Source organism: Lipomyces japonicus (genome assembly GCF_038497905.1).
Source record: "Lipomyces japonicus strain CBS 7319 unplaced genomic scaffold V1514scaffold_8, whole genome shotgun sequence".
Lineage (NCBI taxonomy): Eukaryota > Fungi > Ascomycota > Lipomycetes > Lipomycetales > Lipomycetaceae > Lipomyces > Lipomyces japonicus.
This window is the reverse complement of record NW_027117820.1, coordinates 214,601-232,584: the sequence shown is the minus strand read 5'-3', so window position 1 is coordinate 232,584 and position 17,984 is coordinate 214,601. Positions and strand designations below refer to the sequence as shown.

At 40.5% G+C, this 17,984-nt stretch overlaps 9 protein-coding genes across 9 annotated transcripts; 4 read left to right on the top strand and 5 right to left on the bottom strand.

Moving 5' to 3' along the window:
- Positions 1–130: 130 nt before the first annotated feature.
- V1514DRAFT_327023 (major facilitator superfamily domain-containing protein) lies at positions 131–2,552 on the bottom strand. The gene is made up of 2 exons (XM_066926897.1): positions 1,134–2,552; positions 131–1,073 (listed from the first exon to the last, which is right to left on the bottom strand). The coding sequence occupies exons 1-2, from the start codon at positions 2,313–2,315 to the stop codon at positions 366–368; spliced, it is 1,890 nt and encodes a 629-aa protein (XP_066784855.1). The 5' UTR covers positions 2,316–2,552; the 3' UTR covers positions 131–365.
- A 47-nt stretch (positions 2,553–2,599) lies between these two features.
- Positions 2,600–3,363, top strand: V1514DRAFT_350880 (signal recognition particle 9 kDa protein-domain-containing protein). Its single transcript, XM_066929428.1, has 2 exons — positions 2,600–2,802; positions 2,858–3,363. The coding sequence occupies exons 1-2, from the start codon at positions 2,731–2,733 to the stop codon at positions 3,068–3,070; spliced, it is 285 nt and encodes a 94-aa protein (XP_066784854.1). The 5' UTR covers positions 2,600–2,730; the 3' UTR covers positions 3,071–3,363.
- On the bottom strand, positions 3,090–4,308 carry V1514DRAFT_327019 (class II aldolase/adducin N-terminal). Its single transcript, XM_066926896.1, has 4 exons — positions 3,982–4,308; positions 3,887–3,926; positions 3,683–3,835; positions 3,090–3,629 (listed from the first exon to the last, which is right to left on the bottom strand). Exons 1-4 carry the CDS (start codon positions 4,122–4,124, stop codon positions 3,255–3,257), a joined length of 711 nt encoding a protein of 236 aa, XP_066784853.1. The 5' UTR covers positions 4,125–4,308; the 3' UTR covers positions 3,090–3,254.
- A 203-nt stretch (positions 4,309–4,511) lies between these two features.
- Positions 4,512–7,201, top strand: V1514DRAFT_303706 (uncharacterized protein; the record flags this gene model as incomplete). The annotated part of the gene is made up of 5 exons (XM_066925608.1): positions 4,512–5,059; positions 5,231–5,450; positions 5,526–6,120; positions 6,174–6,530; positions 6,589–7,201. The coding sequence occupies 5 exons, from the start codon at positions 4,512–4,514 to the stop codon at positions 7,038–7,040; spliced, it is 2,172 nt and encodes a 723-aa protein (XP_066784852.1). The 3' UTR covers positions 7,041–7,201.
- On the bottom strand, positions 7,120–8,656 carry V1514DRAFT_350877 (uncharacterized protein). Its single transcript, XM_066929427.1, has 3 exons — positions 8,356–8,656; positions 7,876–8,295; positions 7,120–7,802 (listed from the first exon to the last, which is right to left on the bottom strand). Exons 1-3 carry the CDS (start codon positions 8,518–8,520, stop codon positions 7,308–7,310), a joined length of 1,080 nt encoding a protein of 359 aa, XP_066784851.1. The 5' UTR covers positions 8,521–8,656; the 3' UTR covers positions 7,120–7,307.
- Positions 8,657–8,794: 138 nt separating this feature from the next.
- V1514DRAFT_303702 (temperature dependent protein affecting M2 dsRNA replication-domain-containing protein) lies at positions 8,795–11,720 on the top strand. Its single transcript, XM_066925607.1, has 4 exons — positions 8,795–8,933; positions 8,991–9,359; positions 9,423–10,465; positions 10,525–11,720. The coding sequence occupies exons 1-4, from the start codon at positions 8,930–8,932 to the stop codon at positions 11,293–11,295; spliced, it is 2,187 nt and encodes a 728-aa protein (XP_066784850.1). The 5' UTR covers positions 8,795–8,929; the 3' UTR covers positions 11,296–11,720.
- A 928-nt stretch (positions 11,721–12,648) lies between these two features.
- On the bottom strand, positions 12,649–13,553 carry V1514DRAFT_303698 (eukaryotic translation initiation factor 3 subunit J). Its single transcript, XM_066925606.1, has 2 exons — positions 13,494–13,553; positions 12,649–13,414 (listed from the first exon to the last, which is right to left on the bottom strand). Exons 1-2 carry the CDS (start codon positions 13,504–13,506, stop codon positions 12,687–12,689), a joined length of 741 nt encoding a protein of 246 aa, XP_066784849.1. The 5' UTR covers positions 13,507–13,553; the 3' UTR covers positions 12,649–12,686.
- Positions 13,554–13,777: 224 nt separating this feature from the next.
- Positions 13,778–16,210, top strand: V1514DRAFT_366395 (uncharacterized protein). Its single transcript, XM_066929827.1, has 2 exons — positions 13,778–14,196; positions 14,268–16,210. The coding sequence occupies exons 1-2, from the start codon at positions 13,816–13,818 to the stop codon at positions 16,053–16,055; spliced, it is 2,169 nt and encodes a 722-aa protein (XP_066784848.1). The 5' UTR covers positions 13,778–13,815; the 3' UTR covers positions 16,056–16,210.
- Positions 16,111–17,813, bottom strand: V1514DRAFT_290599 (ras family-domain-containing protein). The gene is made up of 7 exons (XM_066925304.1): positions 17,696–17,813; positions 17,502–17,521; positions 17,308–17,334; positions 17,160–17,257; positions 16,886–17,102; positions 16,733–16,826; positions 16,111–16,663 (listed from the first exon to the last, which is right to left on the bottom strand). Exons 1-7 carry the CDS (start codon positions 17,754–17,756, stop codon positions 16,545–16,547), a joined length of 636 nt encoding a protein of 211 aa, XP_066784847.1. The 5' UTR covers positions 17,757–17,813; the 3' UTR covers positions 16,111–16,544.
- Positions 17,814–17,984: the final 171 nt, after the last annotated feature.

Below are 17,984 nucleotides of genomic sequence, written 5' to 3'. Positions count from 1 at the left end.
TGTGTTTTATTTATTGAGTGGTCAGGATTGTCATTTTTGCATATTTTGCTTGAATGATCGTCTTAATTATCAATGAATTTTTAATTTTTTTAAAAAGATAAAACCAAAAATTTTATATATCACCATCTAAGTTGCAAGTTTTTAACATGAAATTCCAGTCAAATAACCTTATGCAAAAAAAAGAAAAAAGAAAAAAGAAAAAAAAGAAAAAGTAAAAATGGAAATGGAAAGAGAAAAAAAAAAAGGGAAAAAAATTCATGTCCAATAAATAAAGAAAAACGTTATGACGAAAAAAAATGCAAATATCTTCATCGTCGACTTATAGTGAAGTCTTTCTTTTTATTTTTTTTTGGCTCAAACAAGGCTCAAACAAATTCTTCCTCGGTCGATTGTACCTCCTCTTGATCAGCTTCATTGTCATCGTCCTCCTTTCTGTGCAAGCCAGTCCCGGTAGAAAATAACGACGCGACCAAACCCAAAAATGCGGCAAGAGATGACGCCAAAAAGCATTTTCTTAAAGAAATACTGTATCCCTCAATTACTAACAATTGAGTCAATTCTGGTAAGGTTTTGATATAAGTAACGGAGTGAATGACTTGATTGGCAATTTCGAAACCATCAGGAACATCTTTAAGTAATGTTGGAAGAACGCTTGAAAGTGAATTCTGATTAATCGCATTTGAGACCGCAACACCAAGAACCAAACCAATCGATCGTACCAAAAAACTAGCACCAGTTGCTACCGCATGATCAGCACGTGTAAAATGTGCCAGCATGGAGAATAAAACTGATGGCATTAAAATTGAATTTCCAAATTGCGTGGGCATCAGGAAAGCAAGATATTGCCAATTTGGAGTTCCTGGTCCAAATGAAGCGACTAATAAACAACCACTTAACATAATTGTGCATCCAATCTTCATTAACTTGGCAAGGTGACCCCAGCGTGACATTACAATACCGGCAAAAATCGAGCCAAAAATTCCAACAAAGGAAGGAATGATCAAGCGTGCTCCAGCAACAGACGCTGAATCAAGATTTACGGCCTGAAAGTATAAGGGCAACATGAAAAGTTGCTAAAATCAATTAGTTTTTGGAAAAAAAAAAAATTTTGTTGACTTGACATTAACACTTACAGAGTTGTTAGCAAGACCTGTGAAAAATGTACAAGTAAGCGAACTAAGCGGTAATCGACCTTTCAAAATTCTTAATGGCAGAACTGGCATGCGCGCAACTTTGGCTTCCACATATACAAAGGAGAACAGTAAAACAAAAGCTGCAATACCATACCCATAAACATTTTTGTCAGACCAGGCGTAATCATTTCCACCCATGCTTAAGTACGCCAATAAACTTCCTAATCCAAAAACCAAAGTCACACTTCCGGCAAAGTCAACATTGCTCAAGGTTGCCTGGGCAGGATTGGCCGATGGAGGGTTAACAATATAAAGATATCCTAAAATAATAGAAATCAAAAATATTGGAAGCTGGAATATGAAGACATATCGCCAGCCAAACGTATCAGCGATCAAACCTGCAGTTGAAGCACCAGAAATACTTCCAAACCCCCAACAAAAATTCAATGCGGATTGGTAAATTCCACGTATCCTAAATGGTATCATATCTGATAAAATGATAGTTCCAAGAGTGACGAGGCCACCGCCGCCAATTCCAGTTATGGCTCTAGCAATATTCAAAGTAAAGAGCGAGGTAGCCATCGAGCAACCTAGAGTACCAAAAAAGAAAATGTTGATGGCAAAAAGAAAACATATCCGTCGTCCAAATATATCAGAAAATCGGCCATATAAAGGTTGGAATGCAGTTGATGTTATAAGATATGAAGTAGTAATCCAACTAACATTGTTGGCCGCGTGAAACTCTGAACCAATTAAAGCATAAGTAGAAGCAGTGCAACTTGAATCCCAGCCCATAAGAAATACATTCGTGCATGTAACGATCTGAATGAGTCGCAGTCGAAGCGTAGGCTTCCAGTTTGGAGAATGTGGGCTTATATAATCACTCGGAAGGCCGGTTCTGTCTTCAGAGTCAAGCAGCGGTGCGCTTTCCACTCGATAATTGGTTTTTCCCAAATAGCCCTCATCATCTGTTTCGACGTCGGTTTCGAGCTCAATAGCAAGCGAGTCGTTATCCGTATCAGAACTAGGATCGTTCATTTCTGCCGGGTTTAACCTCAACGGTCTCACCGTCTGTCCGGGATTGTACGCGATGCCCGTTCGACCACCATTTGCGTGCAATGACTCTTGGACTTCTTCCGACAATGGGTCTACGGTGCGTGAAGCGGTATTGATAGTGGACATTTCATGAACCAGTCGACAACGACTTAAACCCCTGTGTTTTCAACCTTCGGTACTTCCGAGATGTAATGTCCCGTAAGTAAAGTCAATTAACGACAAGTCGTAGAAATTTAAAAAAAAAGAACGCGAGTAAACTTCCTCAAGCAAGGAGCAACCAATTTTCAGTTAACAGAATGAGTCAGAGAATGATATTGATACTTGTGGCGCGTGGGAGTAGAGTAAGCAAAATACGGACCTGAATTGCGATTTTTGATTTGAGCTGTCGAGGAAAAAACCTTATCTGCGGAGGCACCAATTCATATTTTATATGGAATATAGACCTTATCGACGTTGCAATTTACCCGGAACTCGAGCAAAGTCGTAACCCAATACCGTTTTTTCAGCCTTCCCAGCAAGAAGCTAGCTCCATTGTGCAAACATGCCTCGAACTTCGTCTGCAACTGTTTTTATCGAGCAATCGGGTCGACTACTTCAAGCGCGACCGACGACCGTAAGTTTTTAGTTGTTTTCAGGTTTCGTTGAATCACGTCTCATGCAATTTATAGGCCAAGATCACATATTCATACAATGTTAATGCAAAGACCCAACGAGGCACGTTGTCATTGAAAACATATGATCCAGTCTCTGGCGCCTGTTTTAGATTTCGCACTATGAAGATTAATGATTTGAACCGAATATTACGTGCTGTTAGCAATTTAGCAGAAGTACAAGCCGGCACTGGGTCCCCGATATCGGCAACAGCTGGAGCTCTTGAGTAGAAGCTTGCGTTTATAAAATCGAATGTACAATATGAATTTATGGTTTTGTAATATACAAATATGATCTTTAAATGAGTCATGCTTATCCAGACGAAGTCACATGGAATTCAGTTCATTCATCAGACTTCACTATACATTTGAATACGACACAACAAAACAAAAACAATAAAAAAACAATATACCATTAAACTTTTCTAGTTTCACGCTCAGAACCGATTACTCCATCTGGGGAAATTCCTAATTGGCGCAACTTGACTGCAAGTTCGAGCAAATAGTCAATAGCCTCATTGTAAACTTTTGCCTTCCACACTGTCTCGCCCCACACATATATGCCATGTCTCCGAACTATGACCGCAGTTGATGATGGATACTTCTGAATTGCGTCGGCCAAGGTGTCCTTCAAATCTTCTTCATGGGCAGTGTTTTCAATAATTGGAATGGTGAGCGTGTCAAAAAATCCCAGGTAGCCGGGTTCCGTGATTTTAGGCAGAGCTTTAATTTGCTCAATATTGGCAATCGTGAAAACTTCATCATAGAGTAAAGACACCAAAACAGCATTCTATCTAGCGTCAGTATATATCGTTATAATTGACTCGTGCGTGCCAAGCTTACCTGAGAATGCGTGTGAATGCATGCGCCTGCATCACGAATAGTATATGCAGCTAAAAACAACGGCGTGCAAGCAGATGGCTTATAAATTTTTGGTTTTCGAAGATACTCCTGGTCCTGCAATCTCATGACGAACATATTTTCCGGAACCATCCGCTATTTGATGTAAGAATTTCAATTAAGCATTCCCAATATGATATTCCATACCTCCTTCTGAACCCCGGAAGCCGCAATATAAATACGTTCACTAATATTACAAATTAAAATATGCGATAACACTATTAAATAATGCAAATACGAACCCATCACGAATACTAATTCCGCCGCCAGTACCAGTGACCCAGCCATTATTGTAGAACAGCTTGCAGAGTTCACAAATTAGGTTTGCCGGATGGTTTGGATCATGAGAATTAATTAGAGCTTCACTGTCTGTAATTTCACTCATATTTTTAATAGCCTGGAAAATTAATTGTCAAGAAAAATGAGAATTGGATTTCCCTTCTTAATAAAGTCCGTTCCCGGCGACGATCAAGCAACGTGCGGCTTTTCCAATGCAATGCTGACGCAAGAAAATTGCAATAATGACTAATTGTACTCCGCGCAGTATTGTGGCTGTGCCATGGCGCAGCAATAATGTTTGCTTGTACCAGCCACAACTGCATTTTGTAAACAAACCAGCACCTACTATATTATTTCGACCGGGTCCTATCGGCATTGTTGCTTCTGTTTCGAAGTCTCCACTTAAAGCATTCGGTTTTTTGTCGTGTTTTTAATTTTCGATTTTTTTTTTTTTTAGATTGAGATAACAAATTTTCGCAGCTAATGAGGTGAAATGGTCTTTGCACAGCCAAAGAAGACGACGTATGGCCGAAGAGCACACCGGCAGTACCATTTCCAGGGCCTAGCTGAAACGGACCTTTGGAATAGAGCAAGTCCTACAAAAAAGAAAAGCTTTGTTGCTCATTCTGCAGATAATTTGATGGCCGATAATCATAAGGAAGGGCCTATTGATGTACAAGCAACCACTACTGAAAATTTGGCGAATGGTAGTTTCAGTAACAAAGAAAACAACGTACCCTTCACCAGCGGCCAGTCACCTAGAAAGTCACATCTTGCAAAAATTAAAAGAGTTTTATCATCAACAAAGCTTGACAATGTTAAGAATTCAACTCCTTCGAGCCCTCGAACTCCTTTGCTCATGAAGAATGCGAACAGATCCGAATTGGATAACCAACAAATATCAAATGCGTCAGATATAAAATTAAGCCAAAATGAAAAGATTTCATATGTGATTCCCAAACAACAAAAGCTTAACTTATCTGATCTTTCTGCTTGTCTAGAAATACTGTCAGACGCTGATGGATTCTCATCTTCTGCTGAGTTTTCCGTGTCAAGTTTACATGCCAGCGATGACATTGAATCTAAAGATGATGTGTTTACTACAAAGTTGCAACCTTCTCAAGATGTATTAAGCTTGCGTACTTCGCTATTTTTGGAATCTGAGCTGTCAACGGAACACCATCAGCAAGAACAGCATCAGAATAGATTCAGTCCTCAACAAACTGAGCAAACTACATTTTTAACGGAACGACCTGTGAGATTAGATTCTGTTCAGAACTTGGATGGACCATTATATTTACCCGAATCATCATCATCATTATCATCATCATCATCCCCTATTTTATCTGATCTTCAAATGGCTACAAAACCGTCGGACGAGCCGTCAACGCCTACCTCAATCCCAGTCCAAAACTCTGTGTCACCTCAACTTGTTCATTTTGCTGGAAATTCCTTGAATTATAAAGAAACATCGATATTAGTTAATGCTTCTAATGCGTCGTTTAAGTCTCCTGTGCTTGAACTTACACAAAAACGAGCGTCTCTAGCTTCTCAGCATTCGCCTCAAACAACACTGACTTTGGATTCACCTCAGTCTTCATCCTTAACGACCAAAAACCGCAGTTCGAGTATAGGTATCGCAAAGCCTCCTCTTGCATCGTCTCCACTTCGACAGGTCATGAATGCCAATGCAGTTTCTGAGCCGACTAATAAAATACTTTCTGAGCTTGACCATTTATTGCAAAACTGCAGTATAAATCACATTTTGGGATTTGAAGAATATATTAATTCTCTTTTGCCTGTGAATGAAATCAAGAAATTGGGCGAAGCATCGTATAGCGAGGTATTTTCTATGGTTGATAAACGCAAAGGGGAAAAGACCGTTTTAAAAATCATTCCTTTTGGCAAGAATACTGACGAATTGGAACAAGTGAATGTTTTGGAAATTACTAATGAATTGAAGATTTCCAAAACATTAATGCAGTTTGATGGATATGTTCAGCTTGTTGGCGCATATATCGTCAGAGGAGCGTATTCATCGACTCTTTTGGATTTATGGGATATTTTTGCTAAAGAAAAACAATCAGAAAACGACAGACCTGGTTAGTTTTATATAAATTCATTAAACGCTTTACATTGTTCTAACATGTTGCAGACTTTTATGACAATGACCAACTCTACTGTGTCATCGTTCTTAAGCATGCCGGTACTGACTTGGAGAATTTCGAATTAAAATCTTGGACGGAGGCTGCCATCGTGTTTTGGAAGACTGCCAAAATACTAGCCGAAGCAGAGCAGAAAGTATGGTTTGAACATCGGGATTTGCACTGGGGCAACATTGTGTTAGATCGAGAAGAAGACCTAGTAGCAAAAATGGACGGACTATCACTTTCACCAGAAAATGAAAATAATATAAGCGTTACTATTATTGATTACACGCTTTCTCGGGCAGTTTGTGATGGTGAAATGGTTTGCACGTCAATGGATGATCCTTCCATCTACGTGGGGCGTGGTATGTAATTTTTCCAAAACAATTTTTTCTTTTGTGTCATGTTCTAATCATGACCTAGGCGATTATCAATTTGATATCTATCGGTTTCTGCGAAAACTTTTTAATCCATTAGACAATAATGAGGATGATTTGGAACATCAGGAGGATGTATATTTGCCGGGAGGGAAGAAGCCGCGAAGAAAGTCTTCTGGGAGGCAACACGTGATTAAGTACGATTGGACAGAGTATCAGCCCAAGACAAATGTTTTGTGGTTACATTATCTTACTGAGAGACTTATTTTTCATAAAAATTTACCAATGCCCCGACTGGGACGGCAGAGTAGTCGAAACAACAACAGCAATTCAGTCAACGTATCATCACAAGATGTTGTGGCTTACAAGGTTTTAGATAATGTGTATCGCACGATCGACCCTCGAAAAAAGAAGTTTGGTAGCAAAAAGAATAATGATGAAATATCAAGTGCTGAGCAACTTGTGCGCTGGGCAACAGACAATGATATGAATCCATGATGCATGCGATCTGTTACGAATTGGGGAATGTAAATTACATGAATGTACATTATCTACTTGTGGCGTGCTTTGTTTTTGCTTGTTATATAGTTCATATTATTGTGTTGTTTTAAGTTAAACGTTCAAGTTACAAATTAAAAAATAAATTACCATCTATTACCACAAATAAATTGTAATTTCTGAGCGCCACTCGTAAAGAAAAAAAAATAAAAAAATGCAAACGCCGGAAAACAAAAAACGAGTTTAATTGATACAAAAATAAAAATTTTACATTGGAGCCGCAACACTGCTAATAACGTCATCAATGACTAAATCCGCAGTCCAATGTTGCAAAAAGTTTTTTACGGCATCCAGGTCACTACCGTAAATCATGGTTCGTTCCTCTTCTGGGAGAGGAATAGCAAGACGATGACTATATACTTTTCTGGTTGCGATGGACACCAATATCGGCGTGGCAAAGTTGATGCCATGAAGCGGGGCAAGACACTTGACAAAAAGTTCCATATCCTTTGACGCTCTGGCGGAAATGCCACCACCTACTGCACGATGAAGGCGTAGATGTACAATAACATCGTGCATATATCTCCGAATTTCGGCTGATATTATGACATTATTGGCAATGCTTGATATTGATTCAATATCCTTAACAGAAACTAAACATTGAAATGAATATGGTGATAGTGGAAAATTGAATTTTTTCGATTCGTCAATATCGACAGGTATTGATGGTTCGTAGTTATGACTTATAAAGAAATGATCCAACTATAACGCATTAGCCATAATTTTTTTTTAAAAAAAGAATGAATGAATGAATGAACCTATAAAAAATCCTTACCAAATAGGGAAACAACTGTACTTGGGCAGAAGTCTTGACCAAGAGCGGAATGACCAAAAAAGGAAATGAAGTAATAACAACTCCCTGGGAAGTAACCAGTTTCTTTGAACGTAAAATTTCCAAAAGCCGGGCTTGAACGTAATTATTAGACTTGTCTAGTTCCCGAATGACAATTAGATTTGGAAATTTTTTAGTAAGATTTAAACTAGATTGATCCAAATTCTGAAATTTATTAAGGCCGTTATCCAACTCTGAATAATTTGGGTCCGGCAGGCTGGTAGTGTTGACGCTTGGCAAGGGCGAAAAGCTACCGGATACGTGCTTGGTTGAGACCAGTAATGCGTTGGCAAATTCCCTCGATGACATCTCGGGAGAGCAAACGACTGAACTTGTATTAAATCCAAAAATATTCGATCCAATCTGAATGCGCTATGTTATTTTACTTGTGATCATGCACACGACGAATGACTTGAAGCTTACTAGCAATATCATTTGTTCAATATAGTCAAGATACTCTTCACTACTAACCGTGACGATTGCATGTTGCTTACCAACAAGTGAAGCCAGCATACCCACGAACAAATCATCATCAAAATCCAAGCCGGAATTATCCTTTAAATACGCGATTTTGGAGAGAATATCCATATTATTCTTATCTTGTCGAAGGGTATGGTCGGTTCCATTCACTTTTAATAAGACTTCAATCTGTAGCTGAAGCTGATGCAGGCATTGCGAAGTTTGACAAGCTTTTATTCCGTCTATTTGAATATTTCTCACTTCAATTCAAAGACTGAGGAATCGAAACGTAAATTGTTCAATTGATGTCACAAATAGTAAACTAGAGTTACCCGGACGTTTGCCAACGCGCGCCAAAAAGGTCAATGTTTGGCTAAAAATAATAAGCGTGAAGGCACCATACGAAGAAAAGAACGTCGCTTGTAGAAAAGTCTTCAATTGTGCAAGGTCGAAGTGACACAGCTTGGTGTGAATTGCGAATCTGAATCCTGTAAATTATAAAAGAAACTTTATTTTTTTGTTTTTACTGGTCGTCTTAATGGGTAAGTTCAAGTCGCGGTGTCATATCGAGCGAGTTCTAATGCTTCTTTCGTGCACAGTTCGAGCTCTGGATTTATTCGTTAGGGAACGCAGGCTTGTAAAAGTATTGCCACTTGCTGCGTTGAAGCAATCTGTTGTTGGAATTGATGCGGAATATTTCTTAGAACAGATTATCCGTAGTCATAAGGATCCGATGGCACCAGCTATTGGTGGCCTGCCGACGAAGTTTGAATCTAGCATTGATTCATTCCTTTCTGTGTTGAAAGCGGAAAATATTACACCATTGTTTGTGCTCAAGGGACTGGATGTGGTTTCTAGTCGCAAACCATTTAGTGAGGTCGATGCTACGGAGCAAAAGAGAAATGAGGCTTGGGATGTGTATAATCGGCGGCTGTCTTCAGAAATCGTCAAAAGCTTCTCAGCGCTTGGTATGAATGACAAATAAATTTATATTTTTTTTGTTGTTTTTGAGACTAATCGATTGTGTATAGATAGCATTCCAGTATCAGAGACTACAAGACTGTTCGAGAAGACGCTGAGTGACAGGGGAATCGAGTACATAACTGCCCCGTACCTTCCCTGGCCACAACTTGTTTATCTGCTTAATCACTCCAACCATTATGTTGATGCCATATATGGACCAGAGGAGGTTTTGCTTTATGATGTTGAGCGTTATGTCAGCAACATCGATGTAACAGCGGGGACGTTCTCATGGGTTACCAAGCGCTCGATTTTAAGCGATTTGGGCAACATTACTAATGAACAGTTTGTGGATATATGTATTTTAGCAGGCACTAGAACTAATCCGACTTTCCCCATTCTTGAGTCGAAGCAGTACGGAGGGCATCAAATTCTTAGGACTGCCAGGGAATTGCTACGCAATTATGTTAGTGGGTACGGAGCTGTCAATGCATATGCGGATAATAACCTTGTCCGAAGCTCGGATTATGTTGAAGTTTACAAGCGAGCATGGAGTGCGATTAAATATCATGTGATTCTGACTGACAGAGGAGCTGCGGAACCGATCTCATTTGATGAACCGCCATCGGATATTCACGATTTCATGAGTCAAAGGCTACCGGATGAGTTATATTTCTATCTTTCTAAGGGCATAGTTGGATCGGAGATATTAAATGTTTTAACATCTGGCAAGTTGATTGAGACGCCACCACTAGATGGTGGTCAGCTCCTAGAATACCGCAAGTTTTTGTCTCTGCTGGAAGGTGTGAGGTGCCATATTCTAAATTTACTCACTCAACCGTTGCACCGATTTTATCAAGCCAAAAGAGTTTCTGCGGTCTATTGGTTTGAGAAAAATGTGGAACATGAATTACCTCACCGACTGACGCCTCCGCTTTATACAACAATATCGACCTGGGGTGTCTCTCAACGGTTGGTGGATCCAAAATTGAAGGATCTCAAGACGGGCATTACTATTGACACTGCGGTGGTTTCCCTATTGGACAAATCATTTGTGGCACAGTCATTTAGCGAGAGGAGTCAACAACCATTTAATGAAAGGACTCAAGAATCGGTAAGTGGTTTTTTTTCCGCGTGATAAAAAAAAAGAATATGTTACTGATTAGTGAATAGCAATTGACCACGACCGATGAAATCTTGATTAATGTGTTCTTTAGATTTCTGCAATTAAGAGAGTTTGTAGATACTAAACATGAACTTACTGGATGGGGAAATGCATTAGCAGCTGGATTGGAAGCATCTTCTATAGATGATTTGTTTGGTGCGCCATTGACGATTATCTTAGAGCTTATTCGATGGAAGTACCTTAACAATAGTGACTTCAGTTATACCGGTCCTGAGCGGCAAGTTAGTGAAGAAGATCGCAGGCATGTGAATTTAATTACGCGGGTGGCATCGTTGTTAAATTTGGCACATAACAGCACCGGATTTAAAGGTACTTTAAGCCGAAACTTACTTGCGTTTAATTCGTTTGTCGCCAAGTATACCGAGACGGCACGGTCATTGCTGGAAGTGACAACATTTTCGCTGCTTGCCAATGACGATGCAGACAGGCTGGTGATCGATAACTGGTCCAGTCTCGGAGTTACCTTACCTTTTGCCACCGTTGCCAGTGGTGGGCTTGGCATAGCGGTTAAGACATATCTTGAAGAAGTGAGTGTTGCGAGTGACCCAACCAGCAATGAGGAGCACAAAAGGGCTCGAGAATATATCAAGAATGAGATTGAGCACGCTGCCGACGTGATTTCCGATCTCGAGCGCTCATTCAGGCTCTGGGATGCGGTTGTAGAGTCGGTCCGGGTCGGCGCCAAGCAAGGAGTGATTTCGTCGACCGACGCGGCCCAGTTTTTGGCTGCAGATGAGTGGTTGCAGAAGAGACGTTGAGTTGTGCATGCAGCATATTTGTGTATTGTAGTCTTCTGCCAGAAATGGCCAAACAGCAATTTCTCGCTATTCACTGTAGTCATGTCGTTCTTTGGTTCTGTGTTTGGTTTTGAAGTAGGTTTAGGAGGTCAACAAGCGCCCTAACCCGCAGATGCCAAAGACCGGAAAGTGGCGCGCACTCTGCATGTGACTCACGTGCCATGTCAATGATATAGACATGAAGAGATCTGCGCAATATAACAATAACAATTATGATTATATTAATCTGGCAATGTAAATATAATTTACTAGCTACTTTGCTTACCAGAAAAATAACACTTATGGGTTGTATTGTAACTATAGATGGATATCCTCAGGCCACACTTCGGCGGTCGTGCGTCCCAACTTTATTTGGCGAGTGCATCACGGCATAATGATCGCCCCATTTTTTTTTTTTTTCATTTCCTCTTTCACTCGACTCTTCCTGGTGTTAGACAAACAGAAAAAAACAAGCAGACAACTTGCAAAAAAATAAAATATAAAAATGGCATGTTGGAATTGTTGTTTTGATCAGCGGCCTAAGCCACCTTCCTATTTTTTTGATTTTGGTTTTTATGCCGAGCAAATCCGCGACGGGTTCCCGCGAAGGCTGGCCAGGCAGTCCTCGTTCAACAATATAAGTTTGAACGGCGATGATGAGTTTGAAGACGACGAAATTGACGAGCTTACACAATTACTTTACGCAAGACGGCATCGCATCTGGTCCGACAATACTTTCTGGGGTTGGCTTTGTCGATCAGGGTACGTATGAGTTTAACGAGCAATATGTCTGATATTATTGAACTAAAATTGATTTGATTTGATTTTTTTTTTTTTTTTTTTTTTTTTTTTTCACTATATGTGCAGACATTCAAAATTTGACTTATACAAATCTGCTCAGAACACGTTTTCCAAGTCGAGAACGCTTTCACTTTCATCCACAGGCAGTTTTTCAGATTTTTTGATTTCTTCCCAGAGCAGACGAAGCATTACCAACAGTTTTTTTTTAAAAAATACAGGCACCAGCGAAAGTGAAGGAGAAAGGGGGCTAACTGAATTTGATGACTATGGAATACGAGACGCTCAGATTGTGCCAGATAATTTTGTCGTATCAGTTCCGTTGCGGCCTGCAAAGCCAATGACCATGCCTAGACAAGGATTTAATCAATAATTAATAGCTAATATTTTCCTTCATTTATGCATATACGGCGTTTGGTTGCTGTATTTTCGTTTTGTTTTAATTCATTTTTACAATGCTCACATCGTTGATCGCGCGATTTAATTACAAGATAACGCATGCACTGAGCAAAATAGCGATAATTTTAATATTTTCAATTCTTAATTAATAATTTTATTGTTAACACTAAATTACTTTACATAAAATCATCAAATTCGTCGTATCTGGAATAATTCGTAGTGTCAACAGCGTCATCAATCTTGGCAGACGCATTTGACAGGCCCGGCTTGGACTTCTTCTTAGTTTTACCTGTCTTTTCGGCCGCTTTCTCTTCGCGGATCTTTTCGTTCGAGACTGCAGTCAGTGTCGACGTCAGCTTCTTGACTTGTTCACCATTCAACGGGGCCACAAGACTCTTAATAAACGCCGGCAAAAACGTGGTGTTGTATTGCGCATTATCCGACAATCCGGCTAGTAAAGGTCCAAGCTTGGTTTGCAATTCTTCAAAATCTTGCTTGGTCCTTGGCTTAAAGACTGCTAGCGTTGAGATATCTGTCTCTTGTGTGCTTTCCAGTTCCTTCTTTTCCTCGTCCGTAATGGATACTGCGCCGCTAAATAAATCCGCCGCATTGTTCAAGTCCGCCTCAATTTCTGCCTGACGAAGTCGTTCTCTCCGGTCCGCCGGTGACTCTTCTTCTTCCAACGCTCGTTGTGCTTCCTCTTTCTCTTTGGCTTTTTGAGCTTCCCTCTCAGCAATACGTTGCTTTAATGGAACCTTTTTCTTAACTGGCGCCACCGTGACTGGATTTTTATTTTCGTCATCAGAATCTGAAGCGTCCCACGATTCCGCCAATGGTTCGTCCGAGTCTTCTTCATCGTCCCATTTGGAGTTTCCTGTAAACTGTGTCTCCTCCTCTTCGTCGTCTGTTTAATTTTTTTGATTTCCAAATTAAAATCAGCAAAACCATGTAATGTCTTTTTTTAATATATAAGTATTACGCACCCCAATTAGTCATGTTTAAATTACTACTTTTGTTGTATTGAGTTAACAGTTGCAAAAAATCTTCAATATGATTCTTTGAACATTGCAATTTTTTTGCGCTACAAACCCCTTTGACTATTTCATATTATGACTTGTTTTGTTTTTGGGTTTCAAGTCACGGAAAGAAGCTATCTGCTGAGCACAAAATTGTGTCGCGTTTTCGTTGCCAAATTAGATTAAAAATTGCAGAAAGAAATTTTTTCATGACAACACTCCGACTAATTTTTATGTTTCTTTTTGGCGCAACTTTGAGACTCAACGATTTCACATCATCATAAACATTATGCCTGGTCGTTTGCAAGAATTGGATGATGAGGAGTACCGCCTCGATACCGCAATTGTGGTTGATGGCGCTCCCATTGTGTCTGAAAAGAAGGTCGAGACATTGACTAAAGTTCTCAAGAAGCTTTTTTCTGAAGCCGGTCGCTTGAAAGAGGATGGCTTTTCCATGCCTCTCGGAGAAGACGGCAAGTCGAAAGGTTATTTGTTTATTCAATATGAAACTCCCGAGCAGGCTGATGCTGCGGTCAGAAAGTTGAACAACAAGAGACTTGACAACAAGCATACCTTGCTTGTGAACAAGTTCACGGATATTGAAACATATGGCGCTGATGACGAAGAGGAAGAATATGAAGAGCCAGAATTTGGTGATTACGTTGAAGGGGTAATTCAATTTATTTATTTTAAAAAAAATGTAAACTTTTTGTTTCGAATGCTAACAAAAGTGATTGACAGGAATATTTAAGAAGCTGGCTCAAGGAGCCTAACGCTGTCGATCAGTTTGTTATGTTTAAGAACGAGGACGTTGGTATTTACTGGAATCGCAAGGGCGAAAAGCCTGAGCCAGTGGTTACGAGAAGCAAGTGGACTGAGACTTATCTTGCCTGGTCGCCGCGAGGAACGTATCTTTGCTCCATCCATCATCAGGGTGTTCAGCTTTGGGGAGGTGCCAACTTTGAAAGAAAGGCCCGATTTGCTCATCCAGGTGTTCAGCTTATTGATTTCTCCCCTGGTGAAAACTATTTCGTGACCTGGTCGCGTGAGGGAATTCAGTTGCCTCCAGATGACTCTCCTCTCAGAGCTCATCTCCCGTTTACTTCGGATGACGAAGGCAAAAATTTGGTTGTGTGGTCTCTCACAACAGGATTACCGGTACGATCGTTTTCTTCCTTGCCAGATGAGCAGAACAAGAAAATGAACTGGCCCGCGTTTAAATGGTCTGCTGATGATAAGTATCTTGCCCGTGTTGTTCCCGGCCAGCAAATCTTTGTGTACGAGACTCCAGGTATGGGTCTTCTTGACAAGAAGTCAATCAAGGTTGAAGGCGTTGTCGATTTTGAGTTTTCGCCTGCGCCAGTCAAAGGTACTGCCAAGAAAGGCCAGTCTGACGAGTTTGTGATTTCGTATTGGACCCCAGAGAATACGAATCAGTCGGCAAGGGTGTCTTTGATGACGATTCCTTCAAAAGAAGTTATTCGAACTCGTAACTTGTTCAACGTTGCCGAGGCCAGACTTCATTGGCAATCAGAGGCCGCGTTTTTGTGCGTTAAAGTTGTCAGATACACGAAAACCAAAAAGTCCACGTTTACGAACCTGGAATTTTTCCGCCTTAATGAAAAGAACATTCCGATCGAAGTTGTTGAATTAAAGGAAACGGTTCTCAACTTTGCTTGGGAACCTGCTGGTGATCGACTTGTGATCATTTCTACTCCTGATGCCCCGCCATCTCTGGTGCCTGTGCCTCGCACAACTGCTGCTAAAGGTGCTTTATCTGGCCCGTCAAAGACGATCGTTTCGTTTTACGGTCTTGAACGTTCAAAGGGTACCGCGGGTCAATTCCGTTCGATTGCGTCTGTTGATCGCAAAGCGGCGAATTCGATTTTCTGGGGTCGCAAGGGCCGTTTTGTCGTTGTAGCTGCTGTCGGCGGCACGTCCAATAATACCGGTGAACTTGACTTTTGGGATTTCGACTTTGAGGGCGAGAAGCAAGAATCCTTAGCCGGTTCTGAAGACGTGTCCGCGAATTTGATTCTTATGACCACCGGTCAACATTATCAGCTTACCGACGTGGCGTGGGATCCGACTGGTCGCTACATTGCGAGTTCGTCGTCTATCTGGGGACACGCGCTTGAGAACGGATATCGTATCTGGGATCTTCGTGGCCAGTTGGTTAGAGAAGAACATATCGAAAGATTTAAGCAGTTCCTGTGGCGCCCGCGACCTCCAACCCTGTTGTCCAAGCAACAACAGCGTGAGATTAAGAAAAATCTGCGTGAGTACTCCAAGATTTTTGAACAGGAGGATCTTGCCGAGGAATCTGAGGCTTCCAAGGAACTTATTGCCCAGCGTCTCCGCGCCCTTGAAGAATGGCGCGCGTGGAGAAAAGTTGTTGAAGCCGAGCTTGCGGCAGAGAGAAATGGTGTTGTGCCACTTTCGCTTCGTGACTTGGATGATGAGAGTGATGTGATTGAGGAGATTGTTGAGGAAGTTATTGAAGAAAAGGAGGAAGTCATTGAAAATTAAGTCACTTTTTTGCTCATGACTTGAGGTCTCTTTTGTTTACTTTTACATAACGACTGTGGAATAATAAAATTTTGTCGAATTCATCTATCTATATTAGGGCCACCAGACTAAAATAACTCTCACCGGATTAACATATATTTAAAATGACTTAGAACACATTAGCATATGTTTTTATATATATAAAGAGCAACTTTAAAAATAACCACTGGCTTAGATTATTCCCCTTCAACCGAAAAAAAAAAAGAAAAAAGACAAAACAAAACAAAAAATTATGCAAGTACAAACATCCTAAACAACAACTTTAAACAAGCAGATCAACATATTTAACTTAAAAAATTAATAAATAAGGAAAAGAAAAGGGCTTCGAGCATAAACCAGGCGAGATATTACTTCCAAATAGGAAAACAAGAAAAGAAAAAGAGAATTACAAAATACATGTGAAAAAAAAAGGAAACAAAAATAAAAATAAATAACTCATATTAAGAAATCTTAGCAGGTACAACCATTGTTAGAGGCTGCTGGTGCTCGTCGGCCTTGGCGATTCAAGTCAACGGCCTTTGGAGCAACTCTCTGTCGTGTATTCGCAGTCTCAAGCGGTAATTTTTTGGCTAAACATACACATCAGTACTTCTACCCCTCTTCCAAAAAAAAAAAATAATCTCCAAACGAAGGCTTACCGATTGCAGTAAATAATTCAGTAACATTCTCGCCGGTCTTTGCGGAAGTTTCGAAAAAAAGTAAGCCTGACTCTTGAGCGTATGCCTCGGCAACCTAAATTAAAGAATTAATCTTTTAAATTCGGTACTGTGGCGCGAACTATGCAAACATACGCTAGTTTCAACTTGTCTCTTTGCATCAAGATCTGTTTTATTTCCTGCGAGCGCAATAATGATGTTTTCGTTCGCTTGTCTCTGAAGTTCCTTAACCCATGACTTTGCTTTGTCTAGTGATGCGGCTTGCGTAATATCATACACCACGACTGCACAGTTTGCATTTCTGTAATACATTGGGGCTAATGATTTGTATCGTTCTTGTCCAGCGGTATCCCTAAAAAAAATGTTAATACCCTCAGCGAGTTTCACGAAAATAAAATAAAAACCATACCAAATTTCAAACTTGATAGTAGTAGAATCATCAAGGGCAATTGTCTGAGTTAAAAATGCAGCACCAATTGTTGATTCCCGGTAGTCATCGAATTGATCCTGTCAATTATTTAGATATAGCAATTTTAAATCTCGTGAATGGTACCAACCTTAACAAATCGTAATACTAATGAACTCTGTTGGTAAAAGTTAGCATATATTGAACCCATAAGATTTTTATAAATATTCTATAGCGTTCACAATTAGACCACGAAAATTCGTGTGGCCCCACCATTGTACAGAACTGACAAGTCGTCATCGAATGCAACAGGCTCTCCATGCACGCTATTTAGTCAAGACATACTTTTCCAACAGCAGACTCGCCTAAACCACAAGTTAGTCAATGAACGTATTTCCAACATGGCTTATTCAAAGTAAGCTTGCCAATTTTGACCAGAGTTCAACCGTTCAAGATTGGCCCTCGCGTTGATTCTCTGGCAATTGAATTGCCGCAGGCCGAGACCGGCTTACTGCCAACCAGATGCTGTCGATACATACCAAGCAAAACCAGCTTAAACTGGGCAAACCGAGTAGACGAATTAGACTCGCGACCGGCCATGTCTATATGAATCTGGATATGAAAGCTGAGCGAGTTGCAGGGTTGAAGTAGAGCACGGTACAGCTAGTTAGTGGGACGGGCTATATGGTTGAGCTCTGCGCACAAGTGCACCGGCCGCTTCGCAGTTACGTCGTAACTTCACCGCCGCGGAGGGTTCCGTGTAAGAAGAAGAATGTGTGCGCCACCAGTCCGTTATTTTTCTTGAAACACATTCGAAAACAAGACAAA

Bases quoted from the DNA above. Each gene is read 5' to 3' on its own strand.
- V1514DRAFT_350880 (XM_066929428.1), top strand. From the start codon at position 2,731: ATGCCTCGAACTTCGTCTGCAACTGTTTTTATCGAGCAATCGGGTCGA. The intron at 2,803-2,857 runs GTAAGTTTTTAG...TGCAATTTATAG, and splicing joins TTCAAGCGCGACCGACGACC to GCCAAGATCACATATTCATA.
- V1514DRAFT_366395 (XM_066929827.1), top strand. From the start codon at position 13,816: ATGCCTGGTCGTTTGCAAGAATTGGATGATGAGGAGTACCGCCTCGAT. The intron at 14,197-14,267 runs GTAATTCAATTT...AGTGATTGACAG, and splicing joins TTGGTGATTACGTTGAAGGG to GAATATTTAAGAAGCTGGCT.
- V1514DRAFT_327019 (XM_066926896.1), bottom strand. From the start codon at position 4,124: ATGAGTGAAATTACAGACAGTGAAGCTCTAATTAATTCTCATGATCCA. The intron at 3,927-3,981 runs GTTCGTATTTGC...TTGTAATATTAG, and splicing joins GGAATTAGTATTCGTGATGG to TGAACGTATTTATATTGCGG. The intron at 3,836-3,886 runs GTATGGAATATC...TACATCAAATAG, and splicing joins CTTCCGGGGTTCAGAAGGAG to CGGATGGTTCCGGAAAATAT.
- V1514DRAFT_290599 (XM_066925304.1), bottom strand. From the start codon at position 17,756: ATGGCCGGTCGCGAGTCTAATTCGTCTACTCGGTTTGCCCAGTTTAAG. The intron at 17,335-17,501 runs GTATGTCTTGAC...TTTTACCAACAG, and splicing joins GCGAGTCTGCTGTTGGAAAA to AGTTCATTAGTATTACGATT. The intron at 16,664-16,732 runs GTAAGCCTTCGT...GTGTATGTTTAG, and splicing joins TGAATTATTTACTGCAATCG to CCAAAAAATTACCGCTTGAG.
- V1514DRAFT_327023 (XM_066926897.1), bottom strand. From the start codon at position 2,315: ATGTCCACTATCAATACCGCTTCACGCACCGTAGACCCATTGTCGGAA. The intron at 1,074-1,133 runs GTAAGTGTTAAT...AATTGATTTTAG, and splicing joins CAGGTCTTGCTAACAACTCT to CAACTTTTCATGTTGCCCTT.
- V1514DRAFT_350877 (XM_066929427.1), bottom strand. From the start codon at position 8,520: ATGGATATTCTCTCCAAAATCGCGTATTTAAAGGATAATTCCGGCTTG. The intron at 8,296-8,355 runs GTAAGCTTCAAG...TAGCGCATTCAG, and splicing joins TTGAACAAATGATATTGCTA to ATTGGATCGAATATTTTTGG. The intron at 7,803-7,875 runs GTAAGGATTTTT...AATGCGTTATAG, and splicing joins TACAGTTGTTTCCCTATTTG to TTGGATCATTTCTTTATAAG.
- V1514DRAFT_303702 (XM_066925607.1), top strand. The intron at 9,360-9,422 runs GTATGAATGACA...GATTGTGTATAG, and splicing joins CAAAAGCTTCTCAGCGCTTG to ATAGCATTCCAGTATCAGAG. The intron at 10,466-10,524 runs GTAAGTGGTTTT...ATTAGTGAATAG, and splicing joins ATGAAAGGACTCAAGAATCG to CAATTGACCACGACCGATGA.